This window comes from Opisthocomus hoazin, chromosome 2 (genome assembly GCF_030867145.1).
Source record: "Opisthocomus hoazin isolate bOpiHoa1 chromosome 2, bOpiHoa1.hap1, whole genome shotgun sequence".
Lineage (NCBI taxonomy): Eukaryota > Metazoa > Chordata > Aves > Opisthocomiformes > Opisthocomidae > Opisthocomus > Opisthocomus hoazin.
This window is the reverse complement of record NC_134415.1, coordinates 72,730,278-72,748,713: the sequence shown is the minus strand read 5'-3', so window position 1 is coordinate 72,748,713 and position 18,436 is coordinate 72,730,278. Positions and strand designations below refer to the sequence as shown.

Genomic DNA, 18,436 nt, shown 5'->3' with positions numbered 1-18,436 from the left:
AGGGAGCCGGGGCGTGGAGCGGGCGGGGGAGGGGGCGCGCACGAGCATCCTCGAGGCCGGGGTTGCGCTGCTCCGCCCGGGCTCCGCGCCGGCGAGCGGCAGGCTCCGCGGTGCCGGTACCGGCGGGCAGGCTGCCCTCCTCCTCGCTCGGCTTTGGGTTTTATTTTTGTTTGTTTTGGGGTTATTTTTTTGGGGGGGGGGGTTTGTTGTTTTTTATCAACCCTCCCTCAGATGCGGGGAGACGCTCCTGCAGCGGGGCAAGGGCTGATCTGACGTGAATGGTGCTGCTCCGGGGCGGGCAGCCCCCCCGCCAGCCCCGGGCCGGGGGAGCGCCCCCGGGCGCCGCTTGCCCTGCCTAGCGACCTCGCTGCCGCCGCAGCCCGGCCCGGGATCGGCCCCGGCCCCGGCCCCGGCGGGGGTGATGCGGCGCGCCGGAGCCCGCGGCGGGGAGGGCGCGATGTCGGGGAGATAACGCGCCTCCGCCCGCAGCCCGGGGCGGTCTCGGCGCGGCCCCCCCCGGGAGCCGCTGGCTTCTCGGCGGGCGGACTGGCCGCGGCGGCGGGGCCGGGGAGCGGCGGGGCGAGGCCCGGCGGGGCGGGGGACCGGCGGGCGGCGGCGCCGGGGCACCCCGCCTCCGGGAGGCGAGCGCCCGGGAGGCTGAGGAGAGCAGGCGGCAGAGGCGGGGAGGAGGAGGAGGAGGAGGAGAAGGAGGAGGGCAGCGCCATGACTCATTTGCAGGCAGGTCTCTCCCCGGAGACTCTGGAGAAAGCCCGGCTGGAGCTGAACGAGAACCCGGACACCTTGCACCAGGACATCCAGGAGGTGCGGGACATGGTCATCACCCGGCCGGACATCGGCTTCCTCCGCACCGACGATGCCTTCATCCTGCGGTTCCTGCGGGCCAGGAAGTTTCAGCACTTCGAGGCGTTTCGCCTCCTGGCCCAGTACTTTGAATATCGCCAGCAGAACCTGGACATGTTCAAGAGCTTCAAGGCCACGGACCCGGGCATCAAGCAGGCGCTGAAGGATGGTTTCCCCGGCGGGCTGGCCAACCTGGACCACTACGGCAGGAAGATCCTCGTCCTGTTCGCTGCCAACTGGGACCAGAGCAGGTAAACGCATAGCCACCCGCCTGCCTTAACTCCTGCTTTCCCTGGGGCAGTGCGTGGGACCGTGCCAGGGCAGAGAGGGGATGGGTGGGCGGCAGGGACACAGCCAGCCGTGCCCACGGGGGGCTGGGCAGCAGCCTGGAAGGCAGAGAGAGAAAGAAGAAATGTATTTGGTGGCTTAGGGCCTTTTCAACCTTCTCATCTCGTCCTTTAGGCTCTGAATTTTGGGAGGGAAGTAGGATGCTCGGGTGCTCTTGTCAGCTGGCTGGTAAGAGGTTTACACCCTTCTGCCTCCCCTTAGCCGAAGTGAGCTGGCACGGTAGATGATGTGCTTATTCCCCAGACAAAAGCTGGTTGCTCTCTCTGTGCTGGTCCTTCTGCTTCAGCACACCCAGAGCAGCTCAGGTGCTGTAGCAGAAAGTGGGAGACGCTGTGTGTAAAACAGGCTTATCCATCATGGCTTTTGAGCTGAAAAGTTTGCCTGTGCAGAAAGCTGAGGCACTGAATTCTTTCCCTCAGCTGGAGAGAGCTCGTCCTGAGCCACCTGGAAATGCCAGGATGGAATTTACAGTAACCGCTTCTTTTCACCGCTCATGCTGCTCCAAGCGTGAATTCCCTGCATAATAAGATCCAAGCACGCAAAGCTTTGGTAGCGAATTGAAAGAGGCTAGTGCAGCCCCCAGAACAATTTCTGATCCTTTTTGGGACTACTGTAGCCTGAAGATGACTTAGCAGGCTGACCCAGGAGCTGTCTCCCATCAAGGCCCTTTCTTCTAGCAATAGGCTTGATACTGTGTGATGCTGTCTGGTTATTCTAAATACCTTATTGGGTGTCATGCCCAGTTTCTCCTGCAGTCTAAAATTATATCCACAAAAATTGGTTGTTTTTCAGTACATGTAAATTAATTAATCCATTAAGAGGGAACTCAAAAGCCTACTCCTGTGAGCACTGCATGGCTTCCCTAGGCTCCCAACCTGAGAGCAGGTTTAGGATCTGAAGCTCTTCTTAATGAGACAACTTAAAATCTTGCTAGTTGCCTTCACAGGAGCCCAAACCATATTTTGTGCAGTCTGCACGGGCTGAGCACAGGCAGTGCTGAGTGCTCGGTGCAGATATCCCAAGCTCAGCTAATTTGAAACATGGGGAGTGTTTCAGTACCTTGCGGTGTGGATAGAAAGGACAAAATTTTGGGGTCTGGCATGCTTAAGCTTGCCCTTTAAGCGTTTGTGTAGCTGCCTTCTTGCAGGCTGTGTCAACAGCTGTTGCAGGGAGTGATCCCACAGCTCCCTGCACCAGTGGGTGTTACAGCTAGGGACGTGTCTCTGCGCGGAGGGCTGCTGGCCCACCATGGCTTTCCTCCTCTCCAGACAGGGTGGCCACATCCATGCTGCCGACAGGGAGAGTTTCCTGGCCCTTGCTAACCCATGACTCATGCCCAGGGACTGGGAGGAAGCTGTCTGGCACAAATCAAAACTGCCCATGACCACGCTAACAACTAGAAAGTGGATGAACATACACAGAGCTGGGGCCAGCGGCCTTTCCCTGCTTCGGTTTTCTGGCTGATGGAGCCATAGAAGCTGAGTGGGGACGCAGTGGTGATGAAGCTAAAGACTCTCTGGGTGGGCTTCATTTCCCACATAAGGACCAGGTCCACTCTTTAGTTTAAAAACAGCTCCACAAACTCTTAAAAATCCCCAAATGAAGAATTAGCAAAGAAATGAACTTTTATTGAGTCATACATCTACCATGAAGGGGTTCCCTTTGTTAAAGGTAGTGTGACCTACTCTGTACTGTTATTTCTCATTAATGAAAAAAACCCCCAAAGCTTTATGTGAGACTTTTCAGCTCATTTTTTCCTAGTCAAAAGAACACCAAGGATTTGAATTCAGAGATAAAGTAGTATTTAAAAAAATAATTGCCATGTGAAGAGAATAGGTTTATTTTCTTCTTAATTTTGGATGTGCTGATATTTAAACTACATGAGATCAGCTGACATAATGGTAAATTTATTGTGATCTTTTTCATGAAGTCCTGTTGGTACAATTATTATTATTTATTTTCCGACAGTGAAGTGACTGGGGTACACCAGAGTACCTAATGGCCGTGTTTGCGACTGGGTGCCTATTGCTCTTCAGTGCTGCCCACCCACGGTCTGACTCTCCTCCAGAGCGAGGGACTTGTTTTCAGATAGACCACTCAGACAAAGGGGAGAGAGCTGAAGCCCAGCTGTGGGGAGTGGCTTGCTCCAAGGCACATGACAAGTCAGTGACAGATCTGGGAATGGAGCTAGGTCACTTTCTTTTCTGGTTAATTTAGTGTCTCCCATTATCTGATGTTCAGCAACTGAACCTGGGAAGCATTGTGTACAGAACTGATACTGGAGCTGCTACGCAGTATGTCTCAAGCTTATGCCTTAACTGACTTGAGATCTTACAGTACGTAAACCAGTGCTCCTCTTACAGCAACACTGGGAGGATTGCTTTTTGAAGCCTGTCTTGTTAGGACCTCTTTGTATGCTTCATAAACTAAGTTAATATAGCACAGCAAGCCTCCAAATTTATCATGTATGTAGGACTTATTATGGCCAGCATGTAACAATTAGAAATAAAAAGTTCCAATTTGTTATTTAAATGAATAGCAGACATACTATAGATGATTTATATAGCACCGGCAGCCTATGATTTACATAGTTCCAATTAGAAAGAAAAGCATGGGAGGCAGAAAATTCCTATGGTAAAACAAGCCTGTGTAGTGGATGTTAAATCATTAAGTTAAAGCAGGGCCTGAAAACTGTACCAGATGTCCTACCATCTGAACAACTAAATCAGACATGTATTTAAAACAAACAAAAAAAGGAAGGAAAGGTGAAGGATAACGCATTGAATAGCCCAGCAGCTTTTCAGTGGGACCCTGTCTAACTGTCCACCCTGTCTCTACTGTGGGGAAAGTGAAGAAGGGTGGCATTTCTGACAGGAGGCTGGATACCGCTTGGGGAGGGATCAGCCTTCCCTGTTAGCTTCCAGGTTGTTGATTCATAACTACATTTGGCTTGGAGGTGTGTACGTGCATTTGAAGACTCCTTTTTCTTTATGTGTCCAGCTGGTAAAGTTTTTTTCAGTTAATGGTACAATTAACTTGAGCTCTCAGCGGGAAGGGATCTGTCGTTACGCATGTTCTTCTATATGCTTCGTGGCACCTGTACACAGGTGTGCAGGAAAATTGGTCCATTTTGATGCTGTTTATTTGAAATCATTCCCTGCGTTAATTATCTCAGAACTTTTCCTAGAAAGTGCAATAGAAAAGTGCAGTAGAAAAGTGCAGTAATGCCTGGTTCCTGGCTGTGTCACAGTGACCCAGTCAGCTCCCACCATCCTTGGTGAATGTGGGAATCCACGGCACACCTTACCATTAGCTCTGCTGTTGCATCAGATGATGTATAGCACGGCAAAGACAGAGTCCACTGGTTTGCTTTCAAAACTATGCTTTCATGCGCAGAAGTACTAGAAACTTTTCTTTTCCTCCTGTTAAACGAAGATGTAAATTCTGTAGCTATTAGGCTCGTCTGCTTCTCAGCTCACCATTAACCACAGGCGAGTTGGCAGGGTATTTTTCAAGCTCTGATGGAGGCAGTGTCACAAAATAAATAGCAATGCTAACAGTAATAACATATTAATAATAACAAAATACCTGGCTAATAGAGTCAATTTTTGTTTGGAAGTAATATCTTTCAAATAATAATTATTAACTAGTGCAAACACTGTCATTTTTTCTACGGTTTCTGCTGCTGACTGATGCTGTCTTATTGTTTCCTAGCTTTCCCCCAGGTATCCGTATCTGACTATTGTCACTTGTATTTAGACTGTGAGTGTTTTGCCTAGCGATCTTTTTGATTAATGCTGATGTAAATTTTAGACCAGCTGAATATTCGTCCGTAGCTGTGACTGTTAGACACTGGGCTAACATAAGGAGTAATGGATGGTGTTACATCTGAATCTAAAAGTTAATCGGGTAAAATATTTGAAGCAGTTCCTGTTTTTCTGTGTATTTTTGTAACACTGGTGGTGCTTTTTGTTTTGAGAATAAGGGCCCCCAGGGCATGCTGCCACTATCTAAGCAGAATAGCTGTAAGGGAAGTTTCAGTCCCCCATCTTTTCAGTATTCAAATCTGTACCCAGACTGATAAACCAAGGAGATCTGAGGCATCACTTCTAGGTACTCATCTGTGTATCTTAAGAGCTCTTGTTTCACTGAAATTCCAAAAATACTAAGCCAGAGCCATAGGTTAGAAATGGGATGATGGCTCAGAGACTTTACCAGCCTTCTCTTTTAAACCATAGTGGCACTAGAGCTCATTTGACAGAAACCTTTACTTGTCAAAATGGTGATGAGCTTAAAATGCAGACTGTGTGTTCCTTACATGTTTGTGACCTTCAGGAGACATGTGGCTTAAATTCAAACACAGAAGAGTTATCATTTATCTCGTCTAGTTAACAGTTTGCATCCCAAGAGGCAGACTCATGTCACTCACTCTTAATTCTCAAAATAACTTCAAATTTCTTGATATCAGGAAGAAATGACAAATAGCAATAGAGATAGTAGGACGACTCTGCCAAATCAGATTATATGTTATTCAGTGCAAATGTAAACCGACTGGGACCAGAATCTGATTAAACAGATGATGCGGTGGATGCTGCCCATCATCAAAAACATAAGATATTGAAAACAGCTGACACAGCTCAGTTTGACATGAGGCATCTGTATGCTATATTCTTACTGTTTCTTCTCTTGCTGTTGGCCTGATGGAAATCACAGTGGCCTCTGGGAGTGAAGAGGATGCATAGACCACATAGCCAAGAGGTAAATGTGAAAGATCGTAGTGTTGTACTACCAAGAGTTGATAGCAGTGTCTGCCAGAGAGTTTTTCCCGGAAATCCTTGGAAATACTTTGAATCTGTTCATGTCCCATAAAAAATTCTCAAAGAACTTTTCTGTGAAGGAGAAATTGCTGCCACTGTTAAATTACAAGAACAGGATGTTCCGTTAGTTGTTTGAGCTGTTCTGTTCTTGACAAATCAAGACCTCAGTGAGGTATTACCCTAGAAAGCTCTGTCAGTGTTGTGGTGGAAATGGTAGCCATCCAGAAGCATTTGAAAGAATCACTGTCAGTGTGGCTATTAACTTGTCAAACCTTCCCAGGCTCATTGCTTTGAAGTCAACCTGAATGAAAAATTTCAAGAGGTAGCAGAGCGTGTCTGCACACCGGTCCCCAGCTCATTTGAACTCAGGCTGGGACTCACACAGAAAAGGAACATTAAGAGTGCATTATATATGTGATAACGTATTTCCAGCACTTGTTACTCACACTAACAACTAGGTTGAAGAAGTTGTCTAAGCTCTTCGTTGAATTAAGTGTGGTTCTATAATTAGAGGACATTAAATACATGTAAATTAACTGTGAGTTTCGACTATCCTAGCAATCAGTAATACCTTGCTAGCTACGATATGTCCTATAAGAGTCTGATTAAACAAGTGAATGCAACCAAAGTTAACCATAGATAAATAAGGATTTAATTCCCCACGGCCTAGCTCCAGGCTGCTACAGAACATGCACTGCAGCAAATCGTCATCAGCACACCCTAAGTGCCTGATAGCACTGGAGCAGTCGTCGTAAAACTGGGGCCAGGGCGAAATAAGTTGCTTGCTGTCCCCTAAATACACACTGTTACTTAACGCAGATTGGTAACACCTAAATAATAGTGTCTTCCCCTCAGACTGAACACCATGGTCGCTTAATATTAAAGGCTAATATATTGATTTTTCTCCTTTTTTTTCTTCTTTAAAGTAGAAAGGCAGTTAAAGCCATCTTGGACCAAATTTATTTCACGCTCCCTAGCTTATCCCATTTTCCCCCTTTTGATTGGTTGTATTTCTGTATCCATATGGAAAGTATTTTCAGCATGGAATAAAAGTTTCAGCAACACAATCCAGAATAATTTTTCCCACCTTCGTTTTACGTAGGATTTCCGTTTCCGTAAAGTCCAGCTAAGAATGGAGCATATGTTATGGCAAAGCCTGTGCGTCCTGGAGGTGAAATGTTGGACAGCATGGAGCTGGAGTGCATTAAAGATGAGTCTTTATTTGAATAACTCTAAGCTGTGTGAAAGCTTCAGTATAGTTTCTTTAATCATGTTTCATTTGCTTGGGCTGTTCGGCTGATACGTTCAATACTCAGTTTGCCGTTTGCAGCACCTAAGATTTCATCTGTCACACTGGGTTTAAATTTCTGGCTTGCCTCAGCATGTGTCTAGAGTAAAAGCTGCTTTAAATATCCACTAATGGATTTGTCTTTCTTGCCTGGTTTTCTGTACTGTACTTAAGTAGGGTATCAAAACCAAGAGAAGAGGTCCATTACAGAATGGAGGATAGCTCCTATCTTCAACTAATTTCCCCGAAGGGTATTTGAGGGGGGAAGCTTGGTTGTTAGTGACATGTCCCTGTATACTCCCATTGTGGCTTTTTAGACTTAAAGAGCACTTCAGATAACTTACTCTGGCAGAAAGTGTTCTTGCTTTTTTTTTAGCTAGACCTGTGTTCTTCAGGACTTGTTTTCACTGAGAGGACAACCTTTTGTCTTTTTCAGTGGGTAAACGTACAATATTGCCATTGTTGTTGTGGACTGTATTTATTACACTAAGCAAATCTGCCACGGGAGTTACGGTGATGGTGAATGTGCCATAGATTTGTGGAAGCCCAGCCCTGCAACCATTGGTTCCTCTCTGTGGTGGCTGAAATCCTGGTCTCACTGATGCCTGACAGTTTTCCCATTGACTTGAATGAATTCAGAACATAATTCGGTATATATGTGTTTAGATATATACATCTATATATTCGTCACTTATGTATATATAAAAGCATTTGATGGCCAGTCTTAGAGGCCTGGTTGGCCTCATAAACAAAGAATCGTCATGGCTAATGCACCAGATTTCTAACAGCCTTGTGCCACCAGGGAGCCATTAATCCAAGGCATGTGGTGTCTTCTTGAACTCCCTAGGGAGGACGTTAGAGATCTGCATCTGGAACTTGGGACCCATCTTCTTGGACTGGATGTAGGGTGCTTGCAGCAGCCTTCTGCTTCGTGGAGCTCTTCTCCTGCAGAATGAGATCCTCTGAATCGGGCAGCATAAATGTCAAGCAGGGTTGAGGCTAACTTTAGGGTTTGAGTATTTCTCATGTCTGTTTCTTGTATGAGCTCTGGTAGATGGTCTTCCTGAGACTGAGGCATTAGCTGCTCTCACAATGTCTCATGTGATGTAATTTCCATCCCTTTGCAACCTTTTCCCTGGGAAGGCCTGTTACAGGGTGTATCTCCATTGAATTTCATGAAGCAATAAAAAAAATAATATTTCTGAGACTTCCACCACCTGTGGAGGTAACCAGTGGGCTCAAAGGCAGTTGGCCATGCTTTGAGCCGAGCCTGGATCCTGAACACGACTCTGTAAGCCTCCTTCCCTCAGTCTAAGCGCGGTGTTTTAATCCCAGTGCTGGCAGTTATACAAAATGCAGATGGTACAGGGGATTTTTAGTTCCCATGTTGATTAGGTGCCCTTCATGGTCCGTGCACCTGTGTTATACTGGATAGGTAGACTGGTCTGCAGCTACGCTAGGCAAACTTTTTAGTGCCAGTAAAACCATCTATAGTCTTCATGCTGCCAAACATTCACACATCCCATTTTCACATGCACAAGCTCATTTGGGGAGGAGCCAATGAATTGGTTTGCTCAGGGCAGGCAGGGCTCTCCAGGTTTGCTTCTCTGTGCCTACTGCAGAAACAGGGTCCTGGTCTCACAGCTCTTTGATGATCAAATTGTGCTAACAATTTGAAGGATCCAGGTTGTGAACATTTTCCTTCAAAATAGGTTTTAAGGCATATACTTTTTTTCCCCATGGACAAAATTCCATTTACAGAAATGGTGTCTTTTTTTTTCTCTGCCACATGGAAATAGAGAATTTTAGAATTTTGAGGGTTTCCACAGGGAATTTACAGAGACAAATTTTTCTTGGGAGCTTTTCTCTCCCAGTTGAAAAAAACTGAACAAAAAAGAGGGAGCCTGCCAAACTTCCTGTAAACCTTAGATCTCAGAAAAGTAAAGCCTTAGAAAAAAGTTAAATCTCAGAAAAGTGAAAAGGAGAAGAGTGAATATGAAAACTTTTGTCCCAGTCAATGAAAGTGAATTAAAAACAAAATAAGGGTCTCCAAAATGAAGAGAAGAATCATGTAAAACAATGTTTCCCCTAGTGTTTTCTGGGGAAAACACACTTTCTGTTGTTCATTTGGTTTAGGCTGACATTAAGAGAGTCCTTTTCTAGTTCCTTTCCTAGGAATGCTTAGTTGGGAAGTTCACAGAGTTTTAATTGCCTAAAAAAAGATGGAAAGATGCAAGGAGTCAGCTAGAGCAGTTTAATTTCATTTTTGTTATTTCCTTTTGCAGATGCTTTCAAAATATAGTTATGTACACAATGGAACAGTGTACTTGTATTAAAGCAAGTAGAATTCAGTATAATTTAATGTAATTTCTAAATAAACACACATTCTCTTTGCTACATATGCAGTATGGTGAGGATTTCTCTGGGGACTCATAATTTTGAGAACTTCTATATTTGATGCCATCATGGGAGACTTTTAAAGGGCTTGATTTAAAAATATCTGCGCAAACATTGAAGATTTAACTCTGTCTTTGCTCCTGGAGTATTTACTTATCTGATATTTTTCTGATTTAACATTCTAATGCTGCATCTGATACTGTGGTGTGGACTGGCAAATTTACATCTGTTTCAGTAACTATTTATCTTACTTTCAAAAAAGATTTTTAGATATAAAACATAGTTAGCCTGGAAAAAAATCAAAGCTTAAAATACTACTTTCATATCTCTTAAAAAAACCCAGATAATTCAGGTGTTTCACTTTTTTTTAAAAACCGAGTAAGATAAACTGCAAGTTGGTTTATAACTCTGTTATATGGCAGTCTAAATATGACATCACTGTATATATTTAAGCCATTCAGCTGCTCTATTAGGTGCTTTAACTTCAGAAAAGAAAGATTGTACTCAACAGGGTTTAGCAGTATGGAGTTATGTCTTCTTTTACAAGATCATCAGTCTAAGAACAGATTATGCGCATATATGTAAAACACATAATTACATATTGTAGGTGAGATCTTTGTAACCCCAAATTTAATATAGAAAATTCTAGGACCGATGAGTACCACATTACAAACTTACTCCTGAAACCACATAATTTGGGTACACAAAGTACTCAGTACTCAGAAGGCAGTTAAGTAACTTTTAAAAGGTTGTTATTGCTCTTAACCAGAAGCACCTCAAAGCCCTAGTGTGTGTTACTTTCTGCTTTCAAGATCCTTGAGTAGTCAGCCTTCTGTAATACCCTTTGTACATTTAAGAGAAAACATTATCTGGCGAGAGGGACAAGGGGAGCATGTGGAAATCCCTTTATTAGCTGATAATTTTGTAGAAGCTGTTATTTCAATCCCTTGGAAAAAAATAGGAGGAAACTTTGGGTCTAAGCTTCTGGTGTTAGACTCAGGTTTTGGTATCGTTATGGTGTTAGAAAAATACAATTTGCATAGATATGTTTGTACAGACATTTAATAAAATGGATAGGTATTAAAGCAGATTAGGAGACTACAAAGGAGTTCAAATGTGTTATATTCTTGTAGTTTTTTCTGGCTGGCTGATGGTCTAGATGTACATTATCCTGCTCCAGAGGATGAGTTCAACCAAGTGAGCTTCTGAGACTTTCCCAGCTTTATATACCCATGACTTCTGAGGATACATTTGTGCTCCTTTGTTTTAAACTTTTGACAAGCAGTACAAAGGAAGAACACTCAGAACTTCTCCACATCTGTGGTTGTTGCTCCTTTCCTAACAAATCTCCCCTTAACGTTCACAGGTACACACTGGTGGATATTTTGCGCGCTATACTGCTTTCTTTAGAAGCCATGATAGAAGACCCCGAGCTTCAAGTGAATGGATTTGTTTTGATTATAGACTGGAGCAACTTCACGTTCAAGCAGGCCTCCAAGCTCACACCAAGCATGCTTAGGTTAGCCATCGAGGGCCTTCAGGTAACATTCTTCCTTTCTTTCTTTTCCTAATTCTCCTTCTTTTTGCAGTTCATTACAAATCTGGGTGGCTAAAAAACCCCAAACAAAACAAAAATCCAAGAACTTCTGAATAGCAAGGCTATTAACACCCTGAGATATGGATGAACAGTCAAGCTACAGTGGCACAAGCTAACATGAGCTCAGTCTGCTAACTGCAGTAACTCCTGGTGGGGAGGCTCCTTCTTTGCCATAAATGAGAGGTAGCTTTTCTGTCTTTATGCCAAAGTGACCGGCTTCCTGTAAATTCTGACCGTAGCTTCTGCAGCAGCAGCAAGTTAGAAGTAATCAGTTTGTCTTGTCATTTTGCACAGGGCTAATGAAATATGGGCTGCTGCTGCCATGCCAGGTTGTTCTTTTTCGTTGTTTCTGTTGGAGACAGGCTCTACATCATTTGTCCTGAAAAGTGTGGGGCACTGTGATTAGACGTTTAGCTGGACTCTTTACTGACTCAAAGTTCAGCATCTGCTTGGCTCTTTTGCTGGTTCAAGATTAATTTGAGCAGCAGCTTCTGGGACTGAGTATACAGTGACTTAAATTTCTTTCTGCTCATTGTAAACGCACTTTACATGGCACAGGCACATTGGTGGAAAGGATACTACATAAGTCTTGGCTGTCTTGTACGATCTTTAATGCTTATTAAAATGAAAAACTAGAATCTGTAAAGTAGTTGTTTGCTGTGCAAACTTGAGTTGCTGTATTAAAAACACCAGTAATTCACTCCTGTGGCAGTGTGCCTTGGTTTTACAAGGACATATATTCCTTTTCTGTGATGTTTTTATCATTTATACATTTTTATTGCTCATAATACAAAATAACAGCCTTATCTTTGAACTTTCTTTACTTTGATATTGCTGTTTTTGAAGAAACTTATGTAGCAGTAGTATGGAGTTTTGATCTAAATCTTGAAGTGGCTTAACCAGTATTCAGTCTGCTGTTGCACACAGAAGGATAGTGACAGTCATGAGACAAAAATCTCATTTTTCATTTCGTTGTGTTTCCTTATGCAACAGTGTGATTGCATGGTCTTGAGAACTACATCAGAAGGCAGCAGTGCAATCTGTACGTTAATAGTGCTGCATTTCCTTTTATTGCTTTCAAAGTTGCGTTCTTTTTTGTGCTGTTATTCAAAGTTAGCCATTGTTTTCTTGCTTAGAACATGAATGAATACTTTAGTAGTCTTTGTTTTTAAATGGTGGTTTTTCTTCTTGGATATTAATCAGAGATGATTATTTTGAGGAAAGCTGTAATCGGTAATTGCATCTGAAAATTTGATGGATGACCTCTCGAACTTCAGGTAGGCTCGGAGACTCTGTATTCTCCTGCCATCAGTTGGTTCATTACCGAGTTGACGCGAAGTCCATTGGCTTAACTTACCCATGCCCCCAGCTTTGTATGTTCAAATATCCAGAGTCTGATGGTGCCCAGCACCCAGGGCATCATTTTGTGCTCACTGTCTTCAGTCCTGTTGACTCCAGAGATGTAAAACTGGATGGATATGAAATGCTCCAGAAGAAGGAATGAGAAGCCACTAAAATGGTAAATGTGAGAGAAAACTCTTCTAATGCTTGGGGAATCTGTCCTCATCTATGACAGGTATTGTTATCTGTAAGCAGCAATTTTTACAAGGCCTTTTACCGCAGGTCTTTTGAAGAAATCAATTAATTGGATTCTCATAATACATCATTTAATTTTCTGTGGAGAACTACTGAGGGAATGAAGGCTAACATTCTTGTACTGGAAAAACTGACTGACTCTCTACTGGTATTTTCCCAGTAATTATACTGTTTGGGGGGTTGTTTGTATTTAATTTCTTGTTTTCTTCTTCTTTTCTTTTACTTAGATACTTTTCTGTGTAAAGATTTATTAGAATCAGTGGAAAGGACTAAACACAACTGTACTGAGCATCTTGGAGGGAGAACCTCACTTCAAAAACAATTACAATCAGGAGGGGAATAAGAGGAAAGCATGATGGAAAGGTGGTACAGAGAGACTCTGGGGAAGGCACAGGTTTATTTGCGCCTTCTTGCAAGATTTCATACCTGGAATGCTACATTCCCTTACCTTCAACAGGAACTGCCTTTTCTTTCATTTTGGACAAAAATGCGTAGCAGAAACATCATTCTGAATGATGTCAAAGTAAGAAGTGCTTAGTCAATGGTATGAAAAGTACAAGAACAACTCACACACACTGTTTGTTTGTGCTCTTTGTAAATAGTCTCTGTTTAATCAGACAAATGGAATTTACTTTGGCATATAAGATTTGACAAGGCTCAAGATGCTGAACTTTACCATTTGGGGAATTTAAATATTTGTGTTACTTGGGTGGAAAGGGACAGGGAAAGTGGGATCAGTGACCACTGAATTTGATGTTAACCAAATCCCTTTGCCTTCTGAATGAAATCTACTGAATTTGCATTATATTTGCTTAGCTTCCATGGTGAGAAGAATATTCAATATGGTACGTACCAAAGGGAGTTGATTACAAGCTATAGCATTTCTAGGCTTTTCACAACTGCTTATTTTTTAGGAAGGTGCTTTTGAAAGTAAGATAAGTAAATATATAGAGTGTTCTACTGAAGAGAAGTTCTACTATACACTTTGTCTGCATAGATATGTTAAATGGGAGTATGAAAAGAATCATACCCCTAACTGATTGTATACATTAGAAAAACGTCCTAGGTAGCTGTTTTTAGGAAAAGAGCCTTTTGGCCATGGAATTTTTAATGTTAAAGGACAGTGATTTTCTGTAAAGTAATGTGAATTTCTAGCATATCCATCCCAGCAGTGCTGTACCAACCACCTGATGCAGCGTAGGTCAGTGCTGGTTTTTAGATCAAATGGTTTTGCTAGCCAAGAAGCAAAAATCTCCTGTGGAGGTTGGGCCACTTGGGTGGGACTCTCGATGCTCCAGTCCTAGCTCATACACTGGCTTTGTGCTTTTGGAAGGAAGTAGTAATACTCTTCCCTGCAAATGCTGGTGGCTATAGCATTTATGTTGCGCCTAGTCAATGAGAAGGAGGATTTGTATTTAGAGCCCCTACACCTCCTGTAGTGAAGAGTAAGAACATCAGCAAATACAACAGGATCTGACTGGATTAGGTGCCTCGGAGTACCTAAGAGCTCAGAGCTGTGAAACCTGAGCAGAAGGAAAACATTTTTTGAGAGGTGAGACCGAAACCCATGCCCTGAATTTAGCACCTTACCTCTCCCCAGCGTATTCAGTGTGCAAGTGTTTGTGAATCCCAGTCTTTAGGCACCCACTTCTCCCCATTTGTTGATTTATGTAGCCAAGCACTGATTTTGGGCTTGTGATGGAGCTCATGTTACTCAGCAGCTGGGTTCCTGAAAGCAGGGAGTGTTACAGCATTGTGTGCTGCAACACACAAGTGCCTTGGATAAGTCCTTTTCAAAATTTTTGAAAAACTTCACAGAATTTTGCCTCTTTCACCAGCAAGGGGTTACAATCTTCGTGCTTCACCTACTGTTCCCACAGAATGGAGAACTCTTGACAGGTCAAAAGAAAACCAGTCCTAACTTTCCATAGACAGTGATGAAGTCTAAGCTCTTACCACACAAAAATGACACTTGATGGTATGGTTGGATATATAGCTCTCTGAAAATGTCATCTCAATTAGTTGAAAAAGCAGATCAAATGTTAGGAATTGTAAGGAAAGGAATGGAGAGCAGGGAACATGATGAAGCCACTGTGAAGATCTGTGCCATCATTTCCATCTTGAATGTTGTGGATGCTTGTGATTTTCTCCCTCAGAAAAACTACTGTAGGACTGGAGAAGGGCAAAAAATCCCAAAAATTAAGATAATACTAGCAAGATCTAGTATTTAGATATGTCTGTTTTTATGGCATGATGATTATTTGTACAATACCCAGGTAATCTGTGGAACTCCATGCCATAGGAAATTCTGCATGCTAAAAGTTTCATTGTATTCAGGGAAGATGGATAAGTTTGTGCTAGAGAAATGAACTGAGGATTACTAAATACGTAAAAACCACATCAAAGTTCAGAATTCCTTGGGCTGCACGTAGTTGGAAATGAGATAAATGCCGAGTGGAAATATCACATATGTTGTGTGCATTATATCTGCTCTAGGCTCTCATTTTTGGCCTCTGTTGAGGACAGGGTATGGGGTTAGATGGACTTTTGGTGGGACATAATTAAGTCAAGTGTATATTCCACCCCTTTCCCCCCACTTTTTAATAACTTTTCTTTCATTTTACTGCTCCTGGCACTCTCATTGGCCCTTCTGGACAAACACTGAGCTGGGAACACTTGGGCAGAAGGAGGGAGCAGGTTCTGGATATGGTTCTTTTCTTTGTGATAGTCCTTTTATAGCTACCTATATGGGCATTTTGTTGAGTATCATGAAAGCATTGTTTTCACAAATCAGGTAAAAACAGTATCAAAGACTGAAAATTCAATTTGAAAATTATATTGAAAGTTGGATTTTTTTATTAACTCTGACAGACAGCTTTGGGGGTAATTATAAGTGAGCTTTGCAAAATGGAAAGTTGTGGATATGCATAAGACACTTTAACTGATTAACTGATATTTAGGATTCTAAACCCTGGAACACTAAATCCTTTTTAAATACTTGATTTCTGTTTAGCTCATAATACTAGTTGCATACATGACAGATTTGTTTTGCATGTTGTCACTCAGGCAGGCTGTACCTCCAAATGCTTTGCCAAACTGCATATTTATTGGTGGCTGAATGTTGATGCTTTTCCTCTAGGTAAAAAGCTGGGGAAAGAGGGGTGATTATACACATTTAAACTAGGAACTGAACATATGTGGATAGTCAGCAGAAGACAGAAGACTCTTGCTTTTAGGTTGAGGATGTTTACAGAAAGAGAGAGCAATAGTGTTGTGGGGGACAAGGCAGGTCTTTCAAATTATTGTCACTTTTTTTTTGTAACAGAGGAAGGCTTCATAAGCTGAAATAAACTCGTTACTGTGAACATGAAAGCAAAATGGAAAGAACATGAAGATAGCATGCTTGCAGCTACTGTTGCTACCCAAAACATCTTTTGAACAGCTGTTCTTGTGAATTGTAAGGACAGTATCCCCAGTCAGATTTGCTGCAGCAGTGTAAGGTGGAAGTAATACAGACCAGAGCCTGTACAGTCCAGTGATGAAAGGGACAGAACTTCTACTCCCATTTTCTTTTAGGGTGAACTTCATCAGTATCTTACAGGGAATCTTATCTGAACGTTGGTGGTTGGTTCACCTTTCTATGTAGATATCCACAGACAGTGCTTAAATTTCACAGCCTAGTTCTGGACTACATCATCTATACAGCCAGCAGGTTGCAGTGTCAAGACTTCGTAAGTCAGGAACTTCCAGAACTAAGGATGCCTCTGAAAACACTATTTTGACTTTATATAATTACATGGTCACACGCTCTGTGCAGTGTGTAAGATTGTTATGATGAGCGTAAGGAACAGTTACTCAATACTAGCAAGGAGTGTCAGTGAGCAGCAAACGACAAAAAAAGAGCTTTAAATGTCTTTGCATCCAGGCTTAAAACCATAAACACCACTCACTCAGTACTTGAGTTTTCCACCAGTTTTTGAGAATAGGGTCCTGACACTTCACATAGTGCTTGGGAGTATATTAAAAAGTAGCAGGCTCACGCTTTTAATGGGAGTATCTGCTGCTTTCAGGAGAGCTAGTAAATTGTGTAGCTGCTTTAATTCTTTTTTTTATCAAAGAATTAAGCTGTTTGTAAATGCTATAGTCACCTGAGCCTGGGTCTAGTCCAGAGAGTGGAGGAATGTGCTTGTAAACAGCACAAGTTTGTACCAGTTCAACTTACGTTCTGTAGCAGCAACAGAATGGGATATTTTTCCTAAGAACTTGTTATTTTACAAGAGTTTGCATATATTTGATCTTCTTTACTTGTAAAAAGGCCATCAAAAAGGCTTGCCAGCAATTTACTGTGGAAACAGGATGGGCTGGAAATGATTGTTAGTTCTAGCTCCTCACCTGCTGTCTATGTGAGCTTAACCTGCCAGGTGAGAAACGACTTGATGGCTGGACCTCGAGCATGTCTGTATAGACACAGACATTATTCATTGTGGTTCCAGCTGTTAACCTGTTATCTGAAGACAGAATAATTAATTTGCTTGCCAGATTCTTTTATGATGCTCATCAATAAAAAATTGTGGAATGCTGTTCAAATAGTAATTTATTTATTGTCACAAACACATTTTTAAGATGAGGGTATACTATTATCTCTTGTTTTTTTCCAGCTGAGAGCTATTCCACTGAAAGATTACTATTAAAAGTGTCTGCTAATTTGGGGTGCCCACTGTGACAGGCCATGGTCTGATTTTCAGTCACTTTCTATATGTTCGGAGTCAAGCTGCCATTTATTTTTGTTCAGGAGGATTCAAGACTTCTGGCATCTTGACTGTGAACTCCCAAGCCAGAAGCTTGAATTCTAGCATGGCCTAGATTTAGAGCTTCTTATTTGATGCTTTTTGAAAGCACGTAACTCCGTGTGGGCTGCAGCCTCTTTGAAACAAATGGTAAGAAGCAGTAAACTGAACTCCCCTTTTACACCCAGAAACTCTGCCGTGTGGCATCTTACTGAAAACTGCAAGGATGCTTAATGGAGTTGAATATGGTATTGAATATCCACCACCCAAAAACTGCCGCTGGACCTAGAGGAGTAACTGCCTGCAGTAGGTTGTCATCTTCCATATGAACCCGCACGAGAAAGAGAGTGGGCACTTTGCCAGTGTTTTGCAGATATTTGCTGTAAGCAAGGCATGATGAGCTGTGGGGATCTTGGCTTTCGTTCAGGTCCTGGGATGTAACTGGCATAGACTCTTCTGCCCGTTCCTCCTGCCCTTTTGCATCTGAGCAGCCTCAGCCCCAGTCCTGCTGCTTCCCCAGCTCCTTGTCCCACTCCTGTTGACATTGCCTTACTTTGCACTAGTCTTCACTGATGTGTTTTTTTTTGTCTCGGTGTCCTGATGTCATGCTCCAAAACCTCAGTCACCGTGAGTGACTGCATGGCACGTTAAGTTCATCTTAGGCTCCTTAGGAGATCTCAACCTTTTGTGGTCTCACGGTCCAAATGGTCTCCACATCTGGCATGCTTCCAATCAGCTTCAAATC

General features: G+C 42.8%; 1 protein-coding gene across 1 annotated transcript in view; it reads left to right on the top strand.

Moving 5' to 3' along the window:
- Positions 1-582: 582 nt before the first annotated feature.
- Positions 583-18,436, top strand: part of CLVS2 (clavesin 2) — a 58,875-nt gene continuing 41,021 nt past the window's right edge. The window contains exons 1-2 of the mRNA XM_009931889.2: positions 583-1,112; positions 11,078-11,252. Coding sequence (XP_009930191.1) covers positions 724-1,112; positions 11,078-11,252 — 564 coding nt within the window. The 5' untranslated portion in view covers positions 583-723. The remainder of the gene's footprint in view (positions 1,113-11,077; positions 11,253-18,436) is intronic.